Source organism: Mycteria americana, chromosome 9 (genome assembly GCF_035582795.1).
Source record: "Mycteria americana isolate JAX WOST 10 ecotype Jacksonville Zoo and Gardens chromosome 9, USCA_MyAme_1.0, whole genome shotgun sequence".
NCBI classification, from domain to species: Eukaryota; Metazoa; Chordata; class Aves; order Ciconiiformes; family Ciconiidae; genus Mycteria; species Mycteria americana.
In genome coordinates, this window is record NC_134373.1 from 1,298,699 (window position 1) to 1,322,029 (window position 23,331).

Consider the following 23,331-nt stretch of genomic DNA (forward strand, 5'->3'; position numbering starts at 1 on the left):
GTGGAAGCTCAGGTGGATTTTGGTTAGCTCCCCCCCCAGCATGCAAGGGAAGCCCAAGGAAAACATGCACGGAGAGCCATGCCACAACTGTATGAAGTCTAAAGTGAGAAATAGTCCAAGCTGGCTCTTGACTCCATTACCTTTAACGGTGGTAGAAGCACTAGCATCATCCAAGATGCTCATTTGTTAAAGAAGTTGTTGATTAAAACAACAACAAGACGGAGTAGGATAACGATTGAAAAGGAGGCGGTGAAACTTGAGTGTCTCCCTTTGGGCTCCTCTATCCTGCACAGGCTCATCTGTTGGAGACATCTGTGCAATCAAGGTTTTATTCCTGGCCTTCTCACAGGCGCTGCGACATGAACTCTTGACATTCTCGTTCAGGACTTATTTATTATACGTTGGGTAGTTGGCCGTGCCCTGTTTTATTTGTGAAGCGTTTGGCTTTCCTGCTGCGGCAGGACGTAATGCTGAAGGTTCTCAGGAGATTGGGCTGGTGCTGCAGCCCCCGGTCAAGAGTGTGGAAGTCTTCTGCAGTACTTTAGATGGGACCATCTGAAATGCAGCTGGCTTTTAAGATCCAGATATTTAGCCATGAAAGTTTATATTTTTCCAAACTCTGAGGTACTGCTCTGAGACTGCGAGCAGGAAAATGCTACAAAATGTTATTTTCTGTCTATTGTTGATGGAATTTGGTGGTTTTTCTTTTTCTTCAAGTAGAGACATTTTTTAATGTTTTAAATCTAAGAAGGAGAAAGTAGGATAAGTGGGCTGCTCTTCAAGTTTTCTCATCATCATGAATAAAATTTGTATGTAGATCTCTCATAGGTTTCTAATAAATGCTAATGAGAACTTTTCAGGGAAGGTATTAGGATCAAAAAAGCTGGTTATAGAAATCCAGAGTCACTGCGCCCTTATTATGTCTTCAGGTCTCAGTAGTAATCAGCAAAAAGTTTCTTTGCGATGAATGAGTGAGTGACATTTAAAGCTCCATCTGTTGCCTACGGTGCGGTGCCTCACGATGCGTTTCAATGGGTGATGGGATGATTAATTTTGGTTCCCATTCATGCCGCATGAAATATTCTCATAGCGGGGAATGACTCCAGCCCTTGCTGAACTGCAGCATATGTGGTGCTTGTAGGAAACCTCAGCTGCTGTTTACTCCTAGCTTGTGCGCCGAGAAAGGATCCAGGCTGCGTTTGCATTCACCCACGCAGCTCCGGAGCAGGCTATGCAAAAATACCGGTGACTGCGGCGTACTGACCTGCCTGCTTTTGAGGGATGGCTCCATCGCCAGTGCTGCTGCGGCTTGCTTTTCTCTACGGACCTGTTGTGAACTGAGGACTGGCCTGTCCCCGTAAGTGAGGACCACCTTCTGATCGCAGGATGGAATAGTGGTCTGACTTCTCCATCTTGCTGTCCTTCAGACTAGCTGCACTGCGATGCTTAAGCTTGTTGTGTAATTCTAGCCCAAAATAAACCCACCTGGGATCCTGGTCCTTGCCTTTGGGAGACTAGAGGTAAGAATTAAGTAAAGCGGAGATAACGCAGCGCTTCTCCTTGCTGCCCCGCAGTACCCCACTGTCCCAGCTCTCCACATAGTCCTTTATTTTGCCCTGGCATGGTACAAATTCACGAAGGAGCATGGCAGGGCTGTGCCTTCATCCTGCCCCTGTACGATGCTTGTGATGTGCCACAGAGGATGTTGGTGTCCTGGGTGCTGCCCCACTGAGACCTCCTACTCCCACCACCTGCGTGGGGTCCTGGGCAAGTTTTGGGGCTCCTCTAGTACAGCCTGGTGAAATCTTTTCAAGAGAATAACCAGAATACAGATGGTAATGTGGGTTTTTTTTTTTTCCCCTCACCTATTAATTTCTGCTTATTTTTGGGGCATCTAGCGTGCTGTAGATTAAAACCCACTAAATCTCAGGCACTCCGGGAGTGCTACACCATGTCTTCGTCCGCTTCGTTCCGCTTTACACACAAAATATGCTGCTTTTATCCTGGCACTGCAGTCAGATACTGCAGTAGCTTGTTTCTATTAATAGCTCTGATCTCACTGTCTTTTAGTGTTTCGGCGAGTTTTGACATTTTCGGAAGTGGAAGCCCCGCTGGAAAAGAGTGCCTCGGCTGCCCAGCCACCGCGCCGGCTGGCGGAGGGGATGCCGGCACCCCTGCCCGCTGCTGCCGGCACTGTGTGGGCAAAGCAGGCGGGTCCCGGCGGGGGGGACTCAATTCACGATAATCTAGTGACACTCAGATAACACAAGTCTTCTTCCCAGAATAAACCACGGCAAACGCTCCCTCGGCTGCGCTTGAAGCGAGCAGTCTCTCCCTGCCTCCTTTCCAGGCTGATTTCAAGCAAAATGAAGGTGGTGGATTTTAGAAACGGCGTTTTGTGGCTTTGAAGCCCGCCTGCGCTGTGCTCCTGACGTGTCAAAGTCATTTCTGCCGGCAACGACCTGGTACTTGAAGGCTTTGCAAAATATAGGAAATTTTTAAAAAATCAAACGCTGTTGCCAGACAGCAAGGGCAGCCCCTAGGAGATGAAGTCGGTGAAATAAACACACGATTTTTTGCTTCTGCCCAGGGATGAAAGCAGCTGAAAATAATACTTTAGAGGGGTAGGAGCGTGCACACGCTTGCTCGGTGTCCTGCAACTCGTGCCGTGCCGGGACGGTGCCGGTTCAGCGGGGTGGGATGGGGTTGTCTCCGCCGGCAGCACCGAGAGCTTGGGGATGCTGAGCACGGGCTCTTGCTTTTGTATTTATTTTTTTGTGTGTGCTCTAAGGCTGACGTGCCACTATTGGCAGAATCTGTCTGGAGGGCAACGCTTGCACGCCAGTAATTAGAAAGCGAACTCATTAGTTAGAAATAAAGCCCAAGTCCAGAGAGGATGGGAGAGGGGGGGAGAAGCTGAGTCAATGGTTTCTGGAAAGCGCTGGCCGGGGAGGTTCAGCCGCAGCCGTCCAGAGGAGCGTCCCCTCCCTGGTGTGCGGCGATTTGGAAAGGCACCAGGGACTACAGAGTTACTGTAGGAGCTGAAATGCTCCTTTATCGGGGTTTTGTGCACTCTGTCTCCTAAGCTCTCTCTCTCGCAGACACGTGGTGGTATGTCCGTACTTTATATACTATCGGGGCTGGCGGGGGGTGCTGCTTTTCTTCCTCCAGCCTTGGCCAGACACTTGTCCCCAGCGTTTTGCAGCAGATTTGGGGAGGCTGATGCGATTTCTCCCGTCAAGCCGAAGGGAATTGCCGACTAAAGAGGAGCGGGGCGGCTGGGAAGGAGCTGTGCAAATTCAGTGGGACTCGCTCCGTGCCGGAGGGAGGTCGGTCTCGGGGAAAACGTTTCATGCACTTTCCATTTGAAGGTGACGTTGTATTTAAAATGTGAGAGAGGCAGTTTTCTGTGCTGCTTAAATTAAAAAAAAAAAAAAAAAAAAAAAAAAGAAAATAGTCTTTCTGTCAACAGCTTTTGATTGGGAAAAAAAAAAAAAAACAAAAACAAAACAAAACCAACAACCAACCCTAGTTCGAGAAATATTTTTAAAGTTCAGCTTAAGTAAAGGTTATGCTGAAATGAGACTTGAATTTAAATTCAAGTTTCCAATATCCCGTGTCCCTCTCGTACAGAAATTCTAACATAATTTTAGTGTGTTTTCAGGACGGAATCCTTCTATATTTTAGTCCTTTAAGAGCTTGCATGAAAATGCCCTATCAGAGAAGGAGAAGAAAATACAGTTATTCCTGTTAGTTTTATTTAAATATGTATGCACATATTTAAGTAGTGTCACCTTCCCCTAATCCCATCCAAAATGCTCAGTACTTGTAGAGAAGTTATTTTCCGTTTTGGAGCATGGAAGAAACTCAACATATGACTGCTCTGATAATGTGTTTATCTGCAGCCTTTATGTGAAATTATTTTAATGTCAAACATTTGTTGTAGAAAACGCACCCTTGCTTTCAGGTTTGAGCTTATCAGTTTATTTACAGCAAATGTGTTTAACAACTTAAATGTATTTAAGATGACTTTGACTCAGCGGTGTTATGGGCAAGCTGCGAGATGTCAACTTTACAATATCAACCACGAGTCTGCTCTATGCCGGCAATCGATGGGGACTAGAATGCTTTAGGTCTTAATTAACGTACAACACACAGGCGGTCTTTGATGCATATCCATGTTTTATTTATTTTGGGAGGGAAAAACCAGCTGAGTGTTTCTAACTTGGTATAAAAATAATGGTAACCTGACCATGGAAAAAAAAATCCCTACATGCCTAGGTTTAAAAAAAAAAAAAAAAAAAAATTTCCTCCTGGTTTCTCCTTCTGTTCCTACAGGGAAGGAGCAGGCAGGGAGAACATGAGATAGTTTATTATTCATAATCGCGATCTTGTCTTCTAATTCATGGGTTTGGCATTTCTCATTAAAACTCTGAATATAGTCTTTGTGCTTTTGCTAACGTCATGAATCTGATTGTATTAATATGTTCTCAAGGCAGAACCTATAAAAGCAATTTTCTAGTCTACCATAAAATATTCATAAGAATACAGGCTTTTTTGTTTTGATGATGTGTTCATTAAGCAGAGAAGGTTTTATTGTTTTCGGGAGGGCTCTGTAGGTCAGAAGCGCTCGCCGCTTCTGTGGGGAACTCATGGCATTTCAAATAGGGGTTTTTTTGAGACTGAAATAGTAAGAGTCGGGGATGACGCAGCCTCCGCCGAGACTCTGAATGGGAATTGTGGTCGCGATGGCTGCAGCTGGCGCCCCGTGCCCGCGAGTCGGGCGCTTCGGGGGGGATGAGTCCCTTTGGATGGGAGAAGCGGGAGGTTTGTCATGTTTTCTCGGGACCATTGTCCAGCCCGGTGCAAGTTAAGGCTTTTATTGGGGAGTAAAGCAGGAGTCATTTATCACAAGGCACAATCACAAGTAGTAGTGATCACAAGTAGTAGCGTATTATCTCTTCTGGCTGAAGTTGGCTTTATTTTAACATGTTGAAAGCTTTTATTTTCTGCTTTTAGGAAACACAGTGTTTGGATCATAAAGGTGCATGTAGGAAAACACAGGTGGATTGCAAGGAAAATTGCATTTAGCCTAAATAGCGTTGACAAATTCAGTGAGCTGTATTGAAGATAAACAGATTTACATGGAGACCGGGTAAGCAGGAGCGAGTGACTGCTACCTCTGTATTGGTAACGCTAACCTTTAGTCCACATGTATAAAAGATGGGAGATGTTATTGCTAGGTGCTCAAAAATCTTTGGCTGGACATAAAAATAGTCAATGCATTTAAAAGGCTTGTGATTCATGGAGCCCGCTGCGCTGTTTGGTTTACTGACTCATTGGGTTTGATCCACTAGGATTAACTGTTTCGAGCTCTCCTGGAGCCTTGGGGGCTATAAAGTTGCATTAAATCATACTCAAGATTATCTATGGGGAGTTTTGGAGCTCTGGGGTATTTGTCTATAAATCTGGGGGGGGGGGGGGGAGTAATAGGAGAGCTCCAAGTAACGCTGTGCTCGTGTCCGTATCCAGCGCTTGCCCGGACATCGCTTCCACGTGGATCCCGTGCATTGCTGATGGTCAGGTGTGTCTACGTCCTTATGTTGGGGTGATCACTATAGGTTTGATTCGGTGGGATAAGACCGAGATGACTTGTACAGTTATGTTTTGGCTTCTTCTAAAGGTGGATCGTGCTGGAATTTGTGGGATTTCCAGTAATTCGTGCTGGAAGGCTGCTGCCCCTGGTGAAACCATGCTGCAGCCCGTGGAGTTCCCCTAGTGTTGCCACCCGATAAAATTGCTGCTATTCCAGGAATAATCACTGTGCGTCTTTCCTAACATATAGTAATTACATTAGTAATGCTCAGGATATAATATTCATATGCAGATGGTTAAAATGGATTTTTGATAGCCACAGTGCATCATATTCTTGAAGGTGGATTGCTTTTGGGGGCTTCTTTTTGGTTTTTACCAAATAACTGCGAATAGCTAGTTTGCATTAGGATTCTTTTTTTATTCTCTCTCTCTCTCTCCAGTTTCTGTAAAGATCCGACATGGTAATGGGATTTTTGCTGGCATGGAAACTTTACTCTCCTACTTTTCCAAGTCACATCCCTTTTTCCACAGTCCTTGGGACACCCGATTGTTTCAGATTGCACCTCTTGCCCCATACACCGTGCTGCTGGGGCAGGTACCGTGTAGATACAGGGCTCTTATGGGGTTGCCTGAGCTTGAGCAGTGCCGGAGGAATCCAAAATGTTCTTCTGTCACTCTGAAATACTGTCACTCTGAAATACTAATTTAAAGCATCGCATCGAAGATGAGAAGTTTCTGAAGCGATAGTCCGTGAAACGAGATAGCCTCCGCAGGGCTGGTTTCGAGCTGTCAGCTCCCACTCGCGTGCGGGGAAAAGGGATGAAGGGTTTTTTCTGTGTGAGCGGCTGCAGCAGTTGCCATAGGGATGCTCCGTGGGCAGGAATGGGAAGGGGCTGACCACGGTACCGACCACATACGAACGCATCGGCCCTTCCCGAGGAGGCCTTAGGAACATGTTGTTTAGGTGGGTTTGAATGGTTATCTATTAGTGAGAGCGTGGTGTTCTCCCCGAAATCCCGGGCTGTGGCTCGGCGACCCGCGGCGAGGAATCCCAGCTCTGGTCCTGCGGGGGAGAGCGGGGCGCGGGGAAAAGGCCACAGGAAGGAAAACAATAGGGAAGTGGAGGGAAGAGCTTGTGGGTTGAAAAATAGCAACACTTCCAGTAATGTGACCTTTTGCAGAAAATGTTTCCATCCAAAAAAAAAAAACGGTCTCCTCCTCCCCAGCACAAGCCGGGCGTAGGGAGGGGGAAGCACGCTGCTCTTGCCGGCGGGCTGTGCTCCTGCAGCCTGCTTGGGGGGCTCATATGTGATGGGGCCGGAGGCAGCTCCGTGCCCGGGGGTGCAGGCAGGACCTGCCCGCAGGGCGTGGGGCAGGAGGGACGGCGAGAGGGCAGCGGGGGGCTGCTGCGGCCGTGGGCTCGGCGGGCGGGAGCGTTGCTTTCCCAGCCTCGGAGCAGTGCCTGGGCAGCCGGGGTTTGTGGGGAGCGACCTGCTGGGAGGTACACAAAGCCACGGCCCCTCTTCTCCAGGAACTTTAAGGAGTTCAACTCAGATAATTTTGTCTCTGTCGGCCACCCCCCTCTTTTTTGCATCTTTATTTTCAAATAAAAGCAATGGGTTTTTTTTTTCCTGTGCTTTCCATTTCCTACACTAAACTATATTTCTCTGCTTTTGAAGAAGTGATGATGTTCTCCTTGAAATTGGTCTTGTGTAGACCGAGTAAAATTTCTACATTCATCTCTTGGTACGTGATTTTGTTGTTGTTGTTGTTTTCCCCCTTCAGCTCCAGCAGCATTGGCCTGGCTGTACTTTTTAAAACCCCACCACTTGGCTCAACATCCCCCTTCCCAAGGAGCTGCCGTCTAGGATGGAGTTGCCTTTCCTGGGGTCCCTGTCCCTTGTGGCCTCGCCCTTGCAGATTTTTCTGAATTACTCCACTGGTTGTTTTTGTTTGGTTTTTTGGTGTTTTGTTTTTTTTTTTTTTTTTTTAAATTTACTTTTTCTGTGCCTCTGTGCTTCATTTAGCTTCAGATTTTACCAGCATCAACTTCTTATGCATCAGTTACTGGCAAAAATAAATAAATGGATAGCACTTGGGGAAAACCCTATTAAAACTCTTTCTCTGGGACTGGTGATACTAATGTCCTGATAGAGTTTGCATCGTTATGTGTGAGCGTTTGCCTCCTGTTGCTGTGGCTCTCCCCGGGGGATGGCGCAGAAGGGCGACGGCGAAGTGGCTTGTGTGACCAGGGCTGCGTGCTGCGCTCAGCGCAGGGTCCTCATTTATTTCTAACCATTTACAGTGGATTTCAGGTGACCTCTGAGGACACGCTGCTTGGAAGAACACAGGCAACTTGTTCTGTGCTCCTCTCTCGCATCCTCGAGGAGGTGGCTGAAATCAGACCTAGGGTTTAATGACCAGGCTTGAAGTGAAATACGAGTTGAATTTTGTATGAAATGAAAATTCCCTTTCAAGTAGTGCTTCCATGGGTGACATACAGGTGGTGAAAGCTGGCGGTCCGTCTTGGTGAAACTTTTCCTTAAGCCTTTTGCAGTTCCTAAATGTTTTCGTGCTTTTTCCTATTGAATTAGAGTTTAGGTCACCAGCTAGTTCTTTTGCGGGCAGGGAGAAATTAGCTTTCGCGTAGTAAAACTGCCTTTGCTTTTGCTTTGAACGGATGTCTGTCCTGCTGGGGCTGGCCTCGTGGGGGTTTGTACTGATGCTTTTGTTGCAGGGCGGCATCTCTCCCGCCGTGAGATCTCGTAGCCTTCCCCATCGCGTGCAGGAGCCCTGCAGACTCCGGGGCAAACCCCGGGTAACCCTTTCACGTGGAGTAGGTGTCTTAGCAGGTGTGTGACTGATCCAGCTTCAGTGATGCTGCTGAGGCTCCCTCCCAACCTTGCACAAACACATCTTAAATATTAAAAAAGAAAACACTAGATAAAATAAAACCCCCCAGCCAACCAAGGAAAAAACCTCCTTTATTTCCCAATTTTGTTGAAGCTCAATGTTTTTGGAGGGTTAGCCTCTTTTATTCTGCAGATGATGTTCATTCAAAGGTATCGGAAGAGTTACTGAGTGATTGCCCTGTAGAGAGAGGCATTAAATGCGACAAATGTACGGAGTACCTGTGAAACACAGAACTGTCATTCAGGTGGAATTTAGAAATCTTTAGTCATTCGTGGGATGGCAGTAATTTTTTTTAGCAGAAACAAGCTGAGTTCAGGCAAAGGTATTTTTTGTAGACATCTGTTGCTGCCGTTTTTTACGACAAGCCCCTTGTCTTCAGGGAGATGCTTTTTGTGTAAGCAAAGACCTGATCTTTACTACACAGATGATCAAGGTGATAGTTTTCCCTTTTTTCTTCTCTTAGCATACATCTCTTGGTACACATTACTGTTCTCTACCTTAGTCTTGGTTGTGCTTTAGCTTTGTCCCAGTTGGAGTTTGAACGACAGGGGCAAGTCTTTCCATAGTCACCATTTGGGCACCTGCTTCCCATCGCGAGATGTGTTTGCACCTTTCTGGTGGCTGCAGTGAGGAAGTCTAGTCTGTCACCAAAGCGCTTAACAGTTTTTTCTAGATACTTCATTACCTGTCTGCTTTTGGCTAAGCTCTTTCCAAAACTGGCTATAAAGGATACAGCACATAGCGTTTTTCTGCATAAGATTCTTAAAGTGGGACCCTCGTGTTCCTGACCATGGGAGTCCATCAGTTGATTCGTCGTAAGTCAAGATTGATCCTTTCTGTAAAGTCTTAGATTAATCTTTATCCTTGTTGTTTCAAGTGATGCTAGAAGAGTGGAACAGAGGTGTATGTTTTGAATACACAGATGTAGAGGGGTGTCGAGAAGGGTCGCGTGCGATGCGTTGAAGCCCTTTGCTTTTAGAAAAAGCACATATTTGTAGGAGGTGGTGGCTGGAGGAAAACTTCTTGAACTCTGAACTGTCGTGCTTTTTTACCATTTAAAAAATGGTGCGAGTTTAATGGTGTTGTTCTTGATTCAGTCTGTGGTTCCTCAAGGTCTTTGCTGGACACAGTACATGAACTGGATCCCTGTGTGAATGGGGAATACACTCATCTCTCCTCTTGCGTTTTCACGTTGTAGTTGATGTGACCACAGCACTGCCCTTGCAAGTCGCGCCGACTTCAGTCCCAATGGATCTGCGCTTGGACCACCAGTTTTCCATGCCCGTGACGGAACCGATGCTGCGGGAACAGCAGCTCCAGCAGGAGCTCCTGGCGCTCAAGCAGAAACAGCAGATCCAGAGACAGATCCTCATCGCCGAGTTCCAGCGGCAGCACGAGCAGCTCTCCCGGCAGCACGAGGCCCAGCTGCACGAGCACATCAAAGTAAGTGATGGGCAGCCCTGCACTGGGTGGCGTGCGAAAGTATCCCCTCACCAGGAGGAGATGCACCAACTGATTTATTTTGGGGCGAGGATGCTGCACTTAGTAGCCCCAGTTTAGAGAATGATCTTTTGTAAAGGGATGCGACCACCAAGATTTAAAAGGGGGATAGAGTGGAGGAGAGGAAGCAAGGTAAGTTGGTGTCATGTTAAATGTTATGCACCCGCCTGGATGTATTCAGAAGTCCTGTGCCCCACAGCCAACAGGTGGCTTGCTTTCCCTGGATTTGGGAAATTTCAGTAGAATTTAACCCAACAGGAGGGCTTTTAGGTTACCTGTTACTAACATCACATGTTTGGGAGTAGAATGACATATAAACGGCTTGCTGGACATATGCCGCCAGCGCAAGGTGCAAACCAAACGTTTGGACCTTCGAGTCTCTGCAGGAATAGGAAACGCAGATGCTGCGGGTGCGGGTAGGTCTGCGCATCGTGAGATTTTTCGGAGTTGCACGGTGCAAGTTAGGCACTGGCCGGGTGCTTTGCGCTGCTCTGTCGCACGGGACGGAGGGGAAACGCAACGCACAGGATAAGTAGGAAGTACAGTTTAGAAGATGGATGTTGCATAGTGAAAACGTTAGACATTATATAAATATTTCACAGTGATAGACTATTGCTATGGTAACATAAGCTTTCAGAATTGCTAATATGCTCTCTTTTCAAAGGGGGATTAGCGCTGCACATGGTAAATAGCGTTAATGTAATATTAAAAAGCAACCTCAATTCAACCTTATATAACTTTCATTCTAATACAAAATACATGTCAGAGTGGGGAAGATGGAATTAAAAGTTCATGCTGTCTTATTTACAGGCTTTTCAAACCCAGATATGAGCCTGGGTTTGTAAGAACAGTTGCTGTTTGAAGACTGATTAACAGCAAATGCCTGTGTCCTTAGTAGGTCCTCTGTGTTGTCTTCAGGACAAAGGTGTGGGGAGGTGCATGCGTGTAAATACATTTATATATACACTCAGATGTATGCGTAATAAGTGTGTATATGTATGTAGTTATGTATGTATACCTGTGTCTATATGTACGCATTTGTGCATGAATAGCACAAGAACAGTTACAGCATCTGTGGTTCACATTCAAGAGGAAAGGATGGGAAATATCTGTGACAAATATTTCCCTTATTTCCTTGTAATTGCGTGTGCCTTTAGATATCTGTCTATTAAAAATAAGAAAGGGTCGTTCAGATTTAATGGACAAGCTCTAAGCACTGATGCTAGGAACATATTTGCTCTCATTTATCTTAAAGCTATGACTGATTCTGGTAAAAGTCTGTGTTAGAAGGAAGTCGAGATCTAATTTTGAGAAGCCAGTTAGCACAGTATATCTAGACCATTAGGTAATGAAGTTCTTCCTCTAATGTGTAAGCTTGGCTAGATGAAAAACTTAAAATAGGAATGATATAATGCTGTATGAAAAAGGATGACCTGCCAGGTGATCCTCTGTAGTAATAAGTGTGTCATCATGCCCAGAATTGCTTTAAAAATAAACCAACACATTATTGAAATAAACCCCATGATATCTCACAAACAAAATAAACCCCAAACCGTACACTAACGTGTCATTATGATGCACTTTTTTGGGGAAAACATACTTCTTACATTTGCGTTCATAAGTCAGCCCACACTTAGATGACTCTTAGATTAAACCAACTTTCAACTGTGTCAAGTGCAGTGACTGTAGGTGCAGGGAAGCTATTATTTTGTCTAGAGAACTAAAATTTATAACCTCATATTTAGACTTTGAACTTCGAGCTGTTGAACACCTTTATGGCTCATGGAAAAAGCAGGGGGGATATTAAAGCAAATAAAAAACTTCTGTCCTGTGTAAGGGAAGCACTAAGGTTTGAACTGTGAAATTTGGTATAGAAATAGTCCTAAATGAAGATGCAGAGCTCTTTTTGGAGGAATTCAGGTGTGTTTTTAAAAACCAGCTGCTCAGGGTGGACAGTAAATGTCCCACGTGCACACATGCGTGCCTGCACAGCACGCCGCTCCAAGCGTGCAAGGGAGGGCTTGCTCTTGCACGTACGCTGGATCAAGGAAACGCTTCCTACGGCTTCTCTCCTCATCTTTTAATGCCGCGGGCAGGGAGCGCACAGCACGCAAACTTGCCTTTTTGTGAAAGGTCTAAGCAGACGTGCTACTGCTGGGCACGTCTCTGGCGTGGGGAGGAGCAGGAGTGGGGATGCGGTCTGTCATCTTTTCCATGTACTCAAACACCGAATCTTTAGACTACATACATGAAGGAAACGGCAAATTCTTGACATCCTCCTTGGGAGCTCCAAATAAGTTAGCTTCATTTGATGATTGGCTTGTGGCGTCACTGATGAGATTAAGAATTTCATTGGTCTCTTGTCTCCAAAGCGAAGTGTTCAATATGCAGAAATAGTTTAGACAGAGCGATGTAGTTGTGAGATTCCTCAGCCGAAAGTGTTTCGTAGCCTGAGTTTATGGTATTGTAATGAAGGTGTCACGAGTCCATCACTTTTACAAATTTTTATTCTCAAGTTTCTTCCGCAGGCGGAGAAGAAGTCTCACTTCGGGTAAGAAAAGGCTTGGGAACCTAAACCTGCCCGGATTTCTGTTAAGATTACGTGTAATGATTAGAGTGAGCTTGCAGCACGCCTTACTGCTGCACCAGGTTTGGTTCTTGGACAGCTTCAGTGTCTTCCCTGACGTTGGGGTTTCTGTATTCAGAAAGCAAACTTTCAGCAGCTATTGCAAGGGCATTGTGCATCTTGCAAACTTACTTCCTGTCCAAAAATCGGGGCTCCTGCAGTTTGGTTCGAATTTTCAGCATCAGAACAACTTTAAAACCTAATGAAACAAACCAAAAATTAAAAATGCAAACGTCAAGGCTCTAAACTTACTCCGATGTCAAACAAAACAGCAGTTCTTTGACTTTCTTCCTGGCACTGGTTTCCTTGGAGGTGATCAGGGCCTTCGTTAATCATAGTGTTAAATCCTGCAATTGCTTTGTAAACTATTTCTGTGAAGCGGGAAGAATTTCTGCATCTTACTATGTTTTGCATATCTAGCACTATCTAGAATCCATTATTTTGGCTTTTTTCGTTACAGCCTAGCATCCACCTTTTTAATCAACAAATGCAAAGCATTTATTTGTTCGTCTGTTCGTGTACTTGAGCGGTAATTTCTGTGCTTTATAGTGTCTTATGCCTGTTTCTAAATCCTTTTGCTTACAATTCCTGGATTGTGAGCATATTTTTGGATCTAGCAGACCAGCGTCTGGGTACAGTTACATATGCAGAGCAAACATTGCATTGGATCCCTCTTTTGGCAAGATGTTCAGGTTCAAGTACCTTTGCACTCTTCCACTTATAGATGTTGAATAGTTTTGTCGACAGGAATTCAGTGGCTGAGCATCTGCTGCTAAAAGTAAAAAAGATATTTTTGATGTATTTCTGAAGCAGCTCTTGTATCCAAAGGGGGGAAAATTCTGTATTTTGGACAGATGTACGTACAGCCAGCATTGCTAAGTTACAGCCAACAGCACTTTGGAGATTTTAAACAGCTTACTCATTTTAAATGTTTAAACCCTTAGCTAGTACAACAGGAATCACGTTTTGTGTTTTTCTTTCTTTTATTACTTTGCTGTCGGTGTGGACAGAGGAACTGTTCTGACTTGATGTGAATTAAAGGGGGGGAATATCTCTCCCTCCCACCCCTTAAACAAAGCACTAGTATGAGAAACATCTTAAGGCCTTCTTCAGTAAATGAAATTTGGCTTGAAAAATGCTGGCATGTCTATCTTGTTTTTCTATTCAAGCAGATAACTTTTTCCTATTGAAATCTGATGTTTTGGTATTTTCCAGAAGTTGGTTTTATTCCAGCAGCCCAGTTTTAATCGCCTGATCTAGTGCAAGAGGAGAAGGTGGGATGGTCGCAGTCCTTCTGCCTGCATGTGCGATCCCTTCCCTTGTCCCCCCCCGAGCAGTCCTTGCTGTTATAGACATTGTATTTTGGAAGAAACGGCCTCCACATAAAGGTGGCAAATTCCAGAAGATCGTGCAATTTGGAGAGCCAGGCTACGAGTGAAATAATATTTGTGGAAGGGAAGTATAATGGACGCAGTTAGAGCTCGGCGCACGGAGGGAGTGGGATCGTTGCACGTGGGGAGTAACGAGAAAACCCTGACATGTTTAGGGAAAATAAGCTGAGCCTTATGAAGACTTCACACCATATGGAAATAGAGAAAACTGTCTTTCACAACTACAGCGCAGCTTTGCAGATTGCCGAGGCTTGACATCTGAAAGCGGCGCGGGAAAGGAAGCCGGAGCTGGTGAGCACCAGAGGCTGCTGCGGGCTGGCTGGAGGTAGAGGCGACAGCTCCTCTCTCCTGTAGCCGCTCACCTTCAGCGAGATGGCTTTTCCACTCCGGGGTGCCTCGCCAGATGTGTAACAATATTTATAGCCTTCAAATCTGCCTTCCTAAACAAAAACAAGGATGGAATAAGGAGCCTGGTGCCCGAGCCGTTGCCGGTGAGACGGTGGAAAGCCTCTCCGCAGGTCCCAGTGTGAGCTTTGCTTGACCTTTGATTGCGAAGGAATCGGCAGTGAATTTTTTCCTTCGTGAGTCACTCATTCCCGGCCAAGATCAGCTGGAAGTTACCAAAAGCTTTTCCATTTGCCTTCTGGTCAAGGGCCGGAGCGAGATGATTGAAGAGGGGCAGGATCCGCGCTTTGGCAGGGTGAGAGGCACCTCGGGTGGTGTGAGCTCAGCAGAGAAGCGAAGGACGTGGTGGGTAATGCGGTTAATCTCTTCCGTCCCCGCGGTGCCCGAGCTTGGAGCAGGGCTCTTCCCAGCTCTGGCTGTTTTATAGCTAAAGCCGGAAACTTATTCAGGATGCTGACGCACGTCAGCGTTAGCACATGACAGCAGACACCAGAAGAGTCCCGGTGGCGATGGGGTAGCCACACAGGCGAGCAACTGAACCTCAAAGCTCCTCGTGGACCTGAAATCCTAACCTGGAGGCATGCAAAGATATTAATTCTGTCATGCAATGCTATTCCTGGTTTTCCCGTCATCTGGGAAAAGAATATTTGTGTGCATCTGTAGCAGAGAGAGTGCTAGTCTGTACCTGCAACGTATCCAGGATGGTCAGAGAAGTCACAGGTTTGCATATAAGCAGCAACAGCGAAAGGAGCTTTGTAGTGATGTTCGCTGAGGAGTGATTCTGAAATTATTTTCTTTTTATTAACACAGCGATTTCCTACGTTTAACAGTGTGCTATGCTGCTTAATGGCTTTATGCCAATAAATAAAAATACGTGGAATGTTTTCAGACATTGGCTTTAGATATATATAGCAACGTTCAGATAAAGCCTGAGGAGATGGTTTTGTTAGTTTTTGCTGGTTTCAGATGACATTTTTTTCATCAGCGTAGCTTCTGAGCCCTGAGTGAGAGGTGGTAACACATCCAAGGCGTTAGCCCCTTGTTTGGAGACATGGGGTGAAACTCTCTGGCCGTTCCTTATTTTTGTTTTGGAGAGTAAAAGTCTTTCAGGGAATCTACCAGACAGATTTTGCAATGCTGTAAAGAAAACGTAATTTTTTTCCAAAGATATCTAGACTTAATAGGAGTCCTGTTGATGCTAGGGTGAGAAACTGCTCTTTGCTTTCGTTTGGAGCCACCTGCCCTTGGACTGGCAGGTTTGCTTGCAGGGTAGCTCATTGGGCACAAACCACATCGTCTTTTAGTGTGGCTGCTTTCAGCGTAGCCCTCACAGCCCCTAGAGCCTCTTTTTGGTGGCCTCTCTGTGTCGATTCCTACAGGAAAAAATGTGCTTGGTTCAAATCTGCTGATGAGGTTAGTGTCATCTTCTTCTCTCTTGCAGCTGTGCTGGATGACACCTTCCCCATGCCCCCAGGCTGGGGACGCTGAAGGTGGCACCTCGGTTCCTGCAAAGCATGCCCCTTCCCTGCGTCCTGCTCCTCACGTTGGACTCTGGAAGGGCAAACTTCCATTTCACCCCCCGTGCCCCGACGCCCGTTGCTGAGTGTGCCTGCTCTGCCCTTCCTGCCTGCAGCAGCCGGCGCGGAGGGACTCCCTCTGCTCAGTTTTGTGCCTCTCTTCTGCAGAGCGACTGTTCCTCATAGCCTTCATCATTTTCAAGAGAAACTTAAAAAGCCCGGAGATACCAGGTGTCCACCTCTGTCTGTATTCTGACATGATAGGATTATTCGTCTTAGAAAACAGTCGGTGGTAAAAAAACAGACTGAACATTTTGTGCCTTGTTACTACTCGAATGCATTGTACCGTGCTCCCTTGCTATTTCTAGATGGCTTCCTGTTCTTTTTTGGTGACTTTGCCTCATTTTTCTGGTACACGGAGCTGACTCCAAGGCTTAGACCTGGATCCTGCAAAACTTAACTTCTGATGGAAAAAACCCTGGGGAAAGCTTTTGTAAGATCAGAGCATTTGCCCTCTTTAAAGGGTGGGGGGTGACTTTCCTCAGCCTCAAAGTCAAGATCTTTTCCAAGAATGGTGAGGATAAATCTGCACACAGAGGGGTTGGTAGCATCAGCAAGCGCAGATGGCAGCTTGGACTCTTGTACGTCTCATCTCTCGGTTGAAGAAGCCATCATGCAGCAGGCTGGGTTAACTTGGGCATCTTCCTACCTAGCGTTGGTGGTTTCTGGACTGAAGCTGGATTGCTCAGCCAGGAAGATTGTCTGCCTTGGTCCTTACAGACCTACTTTAAACCTGGTAAAAAAAGCACGTTTCCTTTTGGCTTCTTCTGAGATGGGCCCCGGTTTGTAGGCTGGAAGGAGCAGAACGAGAATGCCAGATTTTTCCAGGTTCGAGATGCAAAAACCTCAGTCAGAAGTGAAGTCACAGATCTCACTGCAGCCAGTGGACGTGCTGGCATTTGTCCTGTGAATCCCTGTACAGGTGTCCACGGAGTCTGCTGGTACAGCTAGCCTTGTCCTCCTTGCACCATTGCTCAAGTGTCTTTGCTCTGGGGCTTCACAGCTTTCCAGCAGAATACAGAGGTTTTCTGACCCATCAGCGGTGGGAGATGAAAAGCCTGTTGCCCTCTGAGCTCGGCCACTCCGTGTTCCTTTGGTGAAGCCAAAGAAGAGGCATTCACCCAGTCCATTTTCATGGTACTTAATCTCCTGAAGCTGAAGTTAAATTGGGCTGACATTTGGGTGTTCTGAAGGCTGAATGTCTGATGTAAGTGGCAGAAACGGCAGAGTTCACTGGCTGACAAACAGATACAGGATCTGGTTTTTTGGTAGCACATGCTTACTTTTTCTGTGGAGTCCAAACAGCTTTTGAAGTGGTGAAATTTCTGTTCTTTCATCCTTTATAGCATGAGTTTGTCTCCCAGTAAAATGTGTGTAGGGCACAGTGGTTTTTTTTTTTTTTGGTGTTGTTTTTTTTTTTTTTTTAAAAGCTAGAAAACTTATGGTCTCTTCAATTTGGAATTTCAAAATAACCAGCAGAAGAAGGAGTAGCTTGCAGCTCACACCTCTGACTTCCCAACTCCAATTTTATCTTATTTTTGAACTAGATAAAATGTATTGGAAGTAGTCAAAGAGAACACACAGAGAATCAGGGCAGGAGTAAAGAAATACCCAAGTGAATCCTGCTGTTATACCAGGAATATTGACCTGTTAATAGACACCATCACTGATAAATTAACATTCATAAACTTGTAAGTCCTATTGCTGCATATGGTCTCTTAACGAAATTCAGCTGTTGTATGGGAGAATGAAGCTGCATTTAAAACATAAATCATGTTGTGAATAACTTCACTCATGTACACACCATAGGAACAACGCTGTTGGATTAATCTCCGTGTTTAAGTTTCCTGTTTAGCTAGTGGAGGTGTGTAAAAATGATAAATATTTGGTATTTACGTTGTTGGCGTGTTACCTTTAAAAACGATGCTTCTGCTGCACTCACGCGAGCATGAGATGATGTTGAACATTCATTTTTAGCATGCAGCCTTCCTCCGGGCACCGCAGGCGCTGGGGCTGTCACTGCCTCGTGTCAGGCGGCGAGCAGCACTTTGCAGTCCGCTTCGCCGCCGCGTCCACCCTCCATCAAATGGAGCTGAACCCAAAGTCACGCAGGAACGGCAGCTGATGCCGTGTGTCAGCAGCCACGCTGCCGGCGGTGGTACTCTGTCCTTGCTGCTTTTGTTTCCCCCCTTTTTTTTCCCTCAGTTGTTTGAGAAGCCTGGCAGGAGCACTCCGGTGAGGTGTTTCATCCCTGCCGGCTTTTTGGTTCGGTTGCTTTTCCTTCGCGTAGGTGATCGGGAATGGTGGATCAGTAGATACAGCCACGCTCCTCCTTTTCTTTGTTCATATTTCCATCTGAAATGACCAAAACCCAGTGGTGGCTCCTCTAGCTGCTTCCATTACAGGATCTCTTTGTCCTACATCTCTGCTCCTGATACTGATCTTAGCATAACATTCCCATTCCAGCTCCTCTGCTCCCTCTCCCCCGAAACAGGTGACAGAGGACATAATTACTCTGCCGAGGACCGAGTATGGCATGGCAAAATCTCATTTAGCATTAAACATCTAGGGCTGCTTTCTTTACAGGGCAATTTATACCGTTCTTTGATTTACAGAGATTCCTCATTGCCATCCGTGGTCAGATGGATGTTCCCCGTTCCTGGTGCAAGGTGCATGGATTTGTCCTCCCCTTCAATAATAAGCGTGTAAAGCACAGCAGAGGCAAACGCAAAGGAGTTTTCCTCGCCTTCAGAGAGGAAAATGGGAGAAAGAACTGAACACGCTGGATACTACAAATGGAGCTCACTGCTTTCTAGAAAGGGTCTCAAACTCTGCTTCTGGAGAAAGGGTAAAGACTAGACTGGAGTGGCAGTCAGGGAGCAAAAGGCACATACGAATGCATTCCCAGCACTATACCTTTGCAGATATTCAGGGCTTAGAGGGACGAAGCTGCCGTGCAAGCTTTCAGCCTTTTAGGAGAGGTGAGCAGTAATGGGATGGGAAGGAAACTGGGATACAAAATTGTATATCCGTATATAAGCTGCCAAACTAATAACGTGGGATCTTTTCACCTAGAGCTGGTGATCAGGGTACATAACCATCGTTCCCTTTCCTGGAGACATTTGAGCCTCATAAACTTGAACACCAGACATTCTCAGTAGGATATGTCTAACCAAGATCAGTCTCTTGCCCAGGAAGCTGTCGGCTAGGAAGGATTGTTTCCCTGCGTAGCGAAGACATGCTGGCCGTGGGAACTTTTGGCACGGGACTGCCTGCTGTCAGCCTGCCTGATAGCTGGAAGGGGGCACGCCGAATATACGTTCAGCTGCTGCTGTGTCCAAGAAAAGAGATGATAGATGTTCGTTCTTCTGAGCTGTGCTTTCAGATTTTTGTGTCTTGGCTTCTGCTGAAAACCACAACTCCCCCCCCCCGCCCTGCCCCGTCTCTTAGTACAACTGATTAATTCTGACTAGCCTCCGGTGCTCCAGGAGATATCTGAAACACGCCGAGATGGAGCCAAGAGAGCAAATCCTGAAACGAGAGCCCCAGCCTGAGACTTCAGTAAACAGGATGGGGAGGACATGAAGCAGAGAGTCCGGCCAAAGGAATGGCCAGCGTTGAGATTGCTCTAAAATAACCCAATACAACAATTATCCCAGAAATCTGTTGACATCCGTGCTTTGCCTTCATCCATAGCTAATGATTTTTCGAGGGGTGATTTGATGTGTACGTGTTTTGGTGAGTTCTTTCTTCATCATCACCTACGATTTTTCTTTATTTTCACATAATTTGAGCTCCAGATCCTTGTAAATACTTGATTTAAGCCACCAAAACTGTAGAATGTTGCCAAAGAGGGTGGCAGATGATTTGCCTTAAAAACACTATTTGTACCAAAACCCCAGCATTGTGGCCTGCTAGGTGAGACGACAATTATGTGAAGCTTCCGAAAGCATTTACTGTGTCATGCCTTAACTCAACCTTAAAGAGTACAAGTTCAGGGCCTGCTGAGAAGATCTGCTTTGAGGTTTTTTTTTTTTTTGGTCTTGTCTAGCATTAAGTTGTCCGCTTTGAAGCTAGTATTTAACTTGTACATCCTTACAACTTCTTTGAAGCTATCCTCCGTCAGAAGGCCAGCCTCTTCTTGTTCAGGGGTGGCAGGTGAAGGTACAAGGTCTCTGAGCTTGCCTGGAAGAAGTCCTCAGACTGCAGTCTTATGACAGGCTGGACCGTGCCAGCGTGACCTTGGTCTGAGATGGAAACCATGTGTACGTGTGAGGAGGAATGCTGACCTGTAGGTGGATGATCAGGCTACCTTTTCATCTGTGTTTCTTCCTAAGCTAGCTGCCTTGTGCTGGGAGGAAGTAGGAATTGCCTGCAGATTGCCAGCACAGGTGCTTGGGGTGACGTCCCACCACGCTGGAGCACCTTCAGTAGGTTACCTCAGGCATAGATCAAGATGCAAGTTAGGAGTTGGACACAACGCGAAGCTACTTTGGATCCCAGGAAATGTTTATCAGTAATAAGTACGCCAACTGTTGTTCACCCAGACGTGCATGTGTGATTATCTGCATGAGTAAGGGTGAGCTGTCTGGGTACAGATAGTTTTACGCTGCCTTCCACTAATTACAGTAAGCTATTCAAAATACATATTATAAAAAACCTAGGAGCCATACTCTAAGCTTCAAAACCTCTCCTGCTTTGCAGATTTTTATCAGTTTTACCACGGCATGTGAAGTAAATGACAGAAGCACCTTTAAAATGATGGTTGTATGGGAAGGAAGAAACAGGAGCGTGGGCAGAGAGCAGTGCCTGGCTTCTGGGGGAAGAATAAGGTAGTGTCTGCAAGGTACCGGGATGCAGGAAGGACCCACATTCTTGCTACTCATCTAGCAAATTAAGGAGTGGCTATGCAAGTCTAATGCAACATGTCTCCGTGAAATACATCCTCGTTCTCTCTGGTCAATGGGACCTTTTCTGTCAGCACCATGTGCTTCCCAGGAGGGCACGGGCTGGCTTCTGGGCTCAGGCTGCTGGAAGATTTTGGAGCCCTACCTTTCCACTTCTGTTGTAACGACTAAAGGAAACCGTTTTAGCTCCACTTTGCTTAAAAAGAGGTTTCTTTGTGCAGTGGAAGTTGACAGTGCGCTTACTGATAAGGTGTCAGTCCCAGTTCTAGGTAGACATGCTCGAGAACTGAAGACAACTGAGGAATGTGATGGCAAAATCCACTGCACCGCTGAGTCCTCACGGCTAGCTGACAGTTGATAAATACCTGGAAATGCTCTACATTCTCCTTATTACATTTATTAATATTAATATATGCTAAAGGAGCACCAGCAACACTAACTACAGGTACAGTTGAACATTTGTGCAGTTTTCATAAACAGTGGAAGCAGTGACATTAAACATATGCAGGAATCCCCATAGTTATAAATATTTACAAATACTTATTTTGGCAAGAGCACCTAATTCAGATGTTCCTAGCTGCACTCCCTAATACAGTGTGCATGTCTGTCACACGGTATGCTCCTCAAATTGATGGTTGAATTAGTCTGAATGCAAGGGATTTCCCTTGGCGTATCACTTTGTATTTCACAAATATTTAAATTTCATTACGGTTGGGGAAAAAACACGCCGCTCCAGCTACGCGCAATTAACACACGGGCGTTGCGGAGTCGGTGTTGATTCATTTGCCAGCAAGAGAGATCTAATGTATTATGTGGTAGGTGAGCACGATCTCGCTCGGTAATTAATAATCCTGATCAGAGCCACCTAAGCGTCTCATGGTATGCCGTGAATCGCAGCTCAAGAGATGCTTAGGAATTCATAACTCGGACACTTTCCAAAAGGCCCGAACGTGGGAGATTGCGTCCCACTGAAACGCAGCTCTGAAACATTTTGCCTTTAGACATCAGTAGGCTTTTTTTTTCCACTGAGATAGTCAAGGGAAGGTTAAATGCCAGACCAAGCCCACAACGTGTGGGTATTACCTTGGCAGAAGAAGTTCAGTGCGTGGCGCGGGAGGGGCATAAGACCTCGCTGCAGTTGACCACACACGGGTCTGAATGCTCGCTACCTGTTAAAATGTGCCTCGATTGCTTTAACTGAAGCAGAAGGTCATATTTTTCTGAAGTTTCAGTTCATTTTGCGCATGGGACAGCTTTTTGTACGTTACCAGATTTCCTGCTCCTCCTGTTAGTCAGTTGGTGGTGGGTTCTCTTGCTGCTTATGGGTCTTTTTTCACAAAGCATCAGCAGAAAAACCCATTTTTAGGCAAGAAAATTAAATTGTAAGCCCCCAAAATATAAAATTGGGGCACAGTATCGCATGAAGCGAGTTTTAAAGCGTATGGTTTTAAAGCTAAGAAGGGCCTTTTTGCACAGAAAACTGTGATGTAATGTGATAGTTCTATTCCCTCTGGCTCTACCAGAACAAGATGGGTATCTGTAGCAGCAAGGACGAGCAATGCACGCCTCGCCCTGGGCCAGCACCCCAAATCCTTATCCAAGGTCCTTGGAGCGGTTGTGAGACCTGGATGCAGACTGTGCGGCAGGATCGCCTGAGCTGGGGAGCTGGTAAAGGCGCTGCGTCGCCAGCGCCCCTGCGTTTTGCTGAGCCTGCACCATATATTTCCTGTCAAATACTGTCTGTGCGGTTCGTTTTCAGCCCTAAGTGTGGAGAAATATTCATGCTGTAAGAAGACGTCGCAGTTCAGAGAGAGCACTCGAATGGGTTTTCTTTAGTCCTTTTCTGAGGCTACGACAGACGCCAACAAAGTGATTTCTTTTTGCTTTTCATGGATACTATTGGAGAAGTTGCTTTGTTTTTTGTTGTGGATTTTTTTTTTTTTTAATTTTTATATTTTCAACTTTGAAAAGATTTGAAAACTATATTAAGAATAGGCTTTGTAGAAACTGGGGTCAAAATCAGCGGAAACAATAGATCTCTAATGAAACTTCTATAAGCTATCCAGATACAAATTGGTCTTTTCATTTACATTTCACTACAGATGTCAATGAAAGCACAGTTCCTTCTAAAGCATCCTAATGTATGTAAACCATTGCAGGAAGCATAGCGTGCAAAGCCTAGGAGACTGCAGATGGAGAGAAAAGGCTCCTGATTTCATAAAAATAACAAAACCTGTTTTAACATATTGTGCATTAAATATTGTTCATTTGCATACTTTCTATGGCTAGGTTATAAAAGCCCACCATGTGGTGGACTTGTTGGAAGTCTGAAAAGATACTCTTTCTCCAAATGGAGATGTGTTAGTGGAAGCTGCTGCTTAATTATAAAACAAAAATAACTAGTTTTCTCTAGGTTT

At 45.7% G+C, this 23,331-nt stretch overlaps 1 protein-coding gene across 10 annotated transcripts in view; it reads left to right on the forward strand.

The window, feature by feature from the left end:
• The window catches only part of HDAC4 (histone deacetylase 4), a 279,148-nt gene that overhangs the window by 131,172 nt on the left and 124,645 nt on the right, over positions 1–23,331 (forward strand). For all 10 annotated transcript variants that reach the window (XR_012777014.1, XM_075511397.1, XM_075511403.1 and 7 more), the window contains exon 4: positions 9,707–9,951. Coding sequence is in view for 9 of the 10 variants with exons in the window: in XM_075511397.1 (XP_075367512.1) it covers positions 9,707–9,951 (245 nt within the window). In the remaining variant the exon portion in view is untranslated. The remainder of the gene's footprint in view (positions 1–9,706; positions 9,952–23,331) is intronic.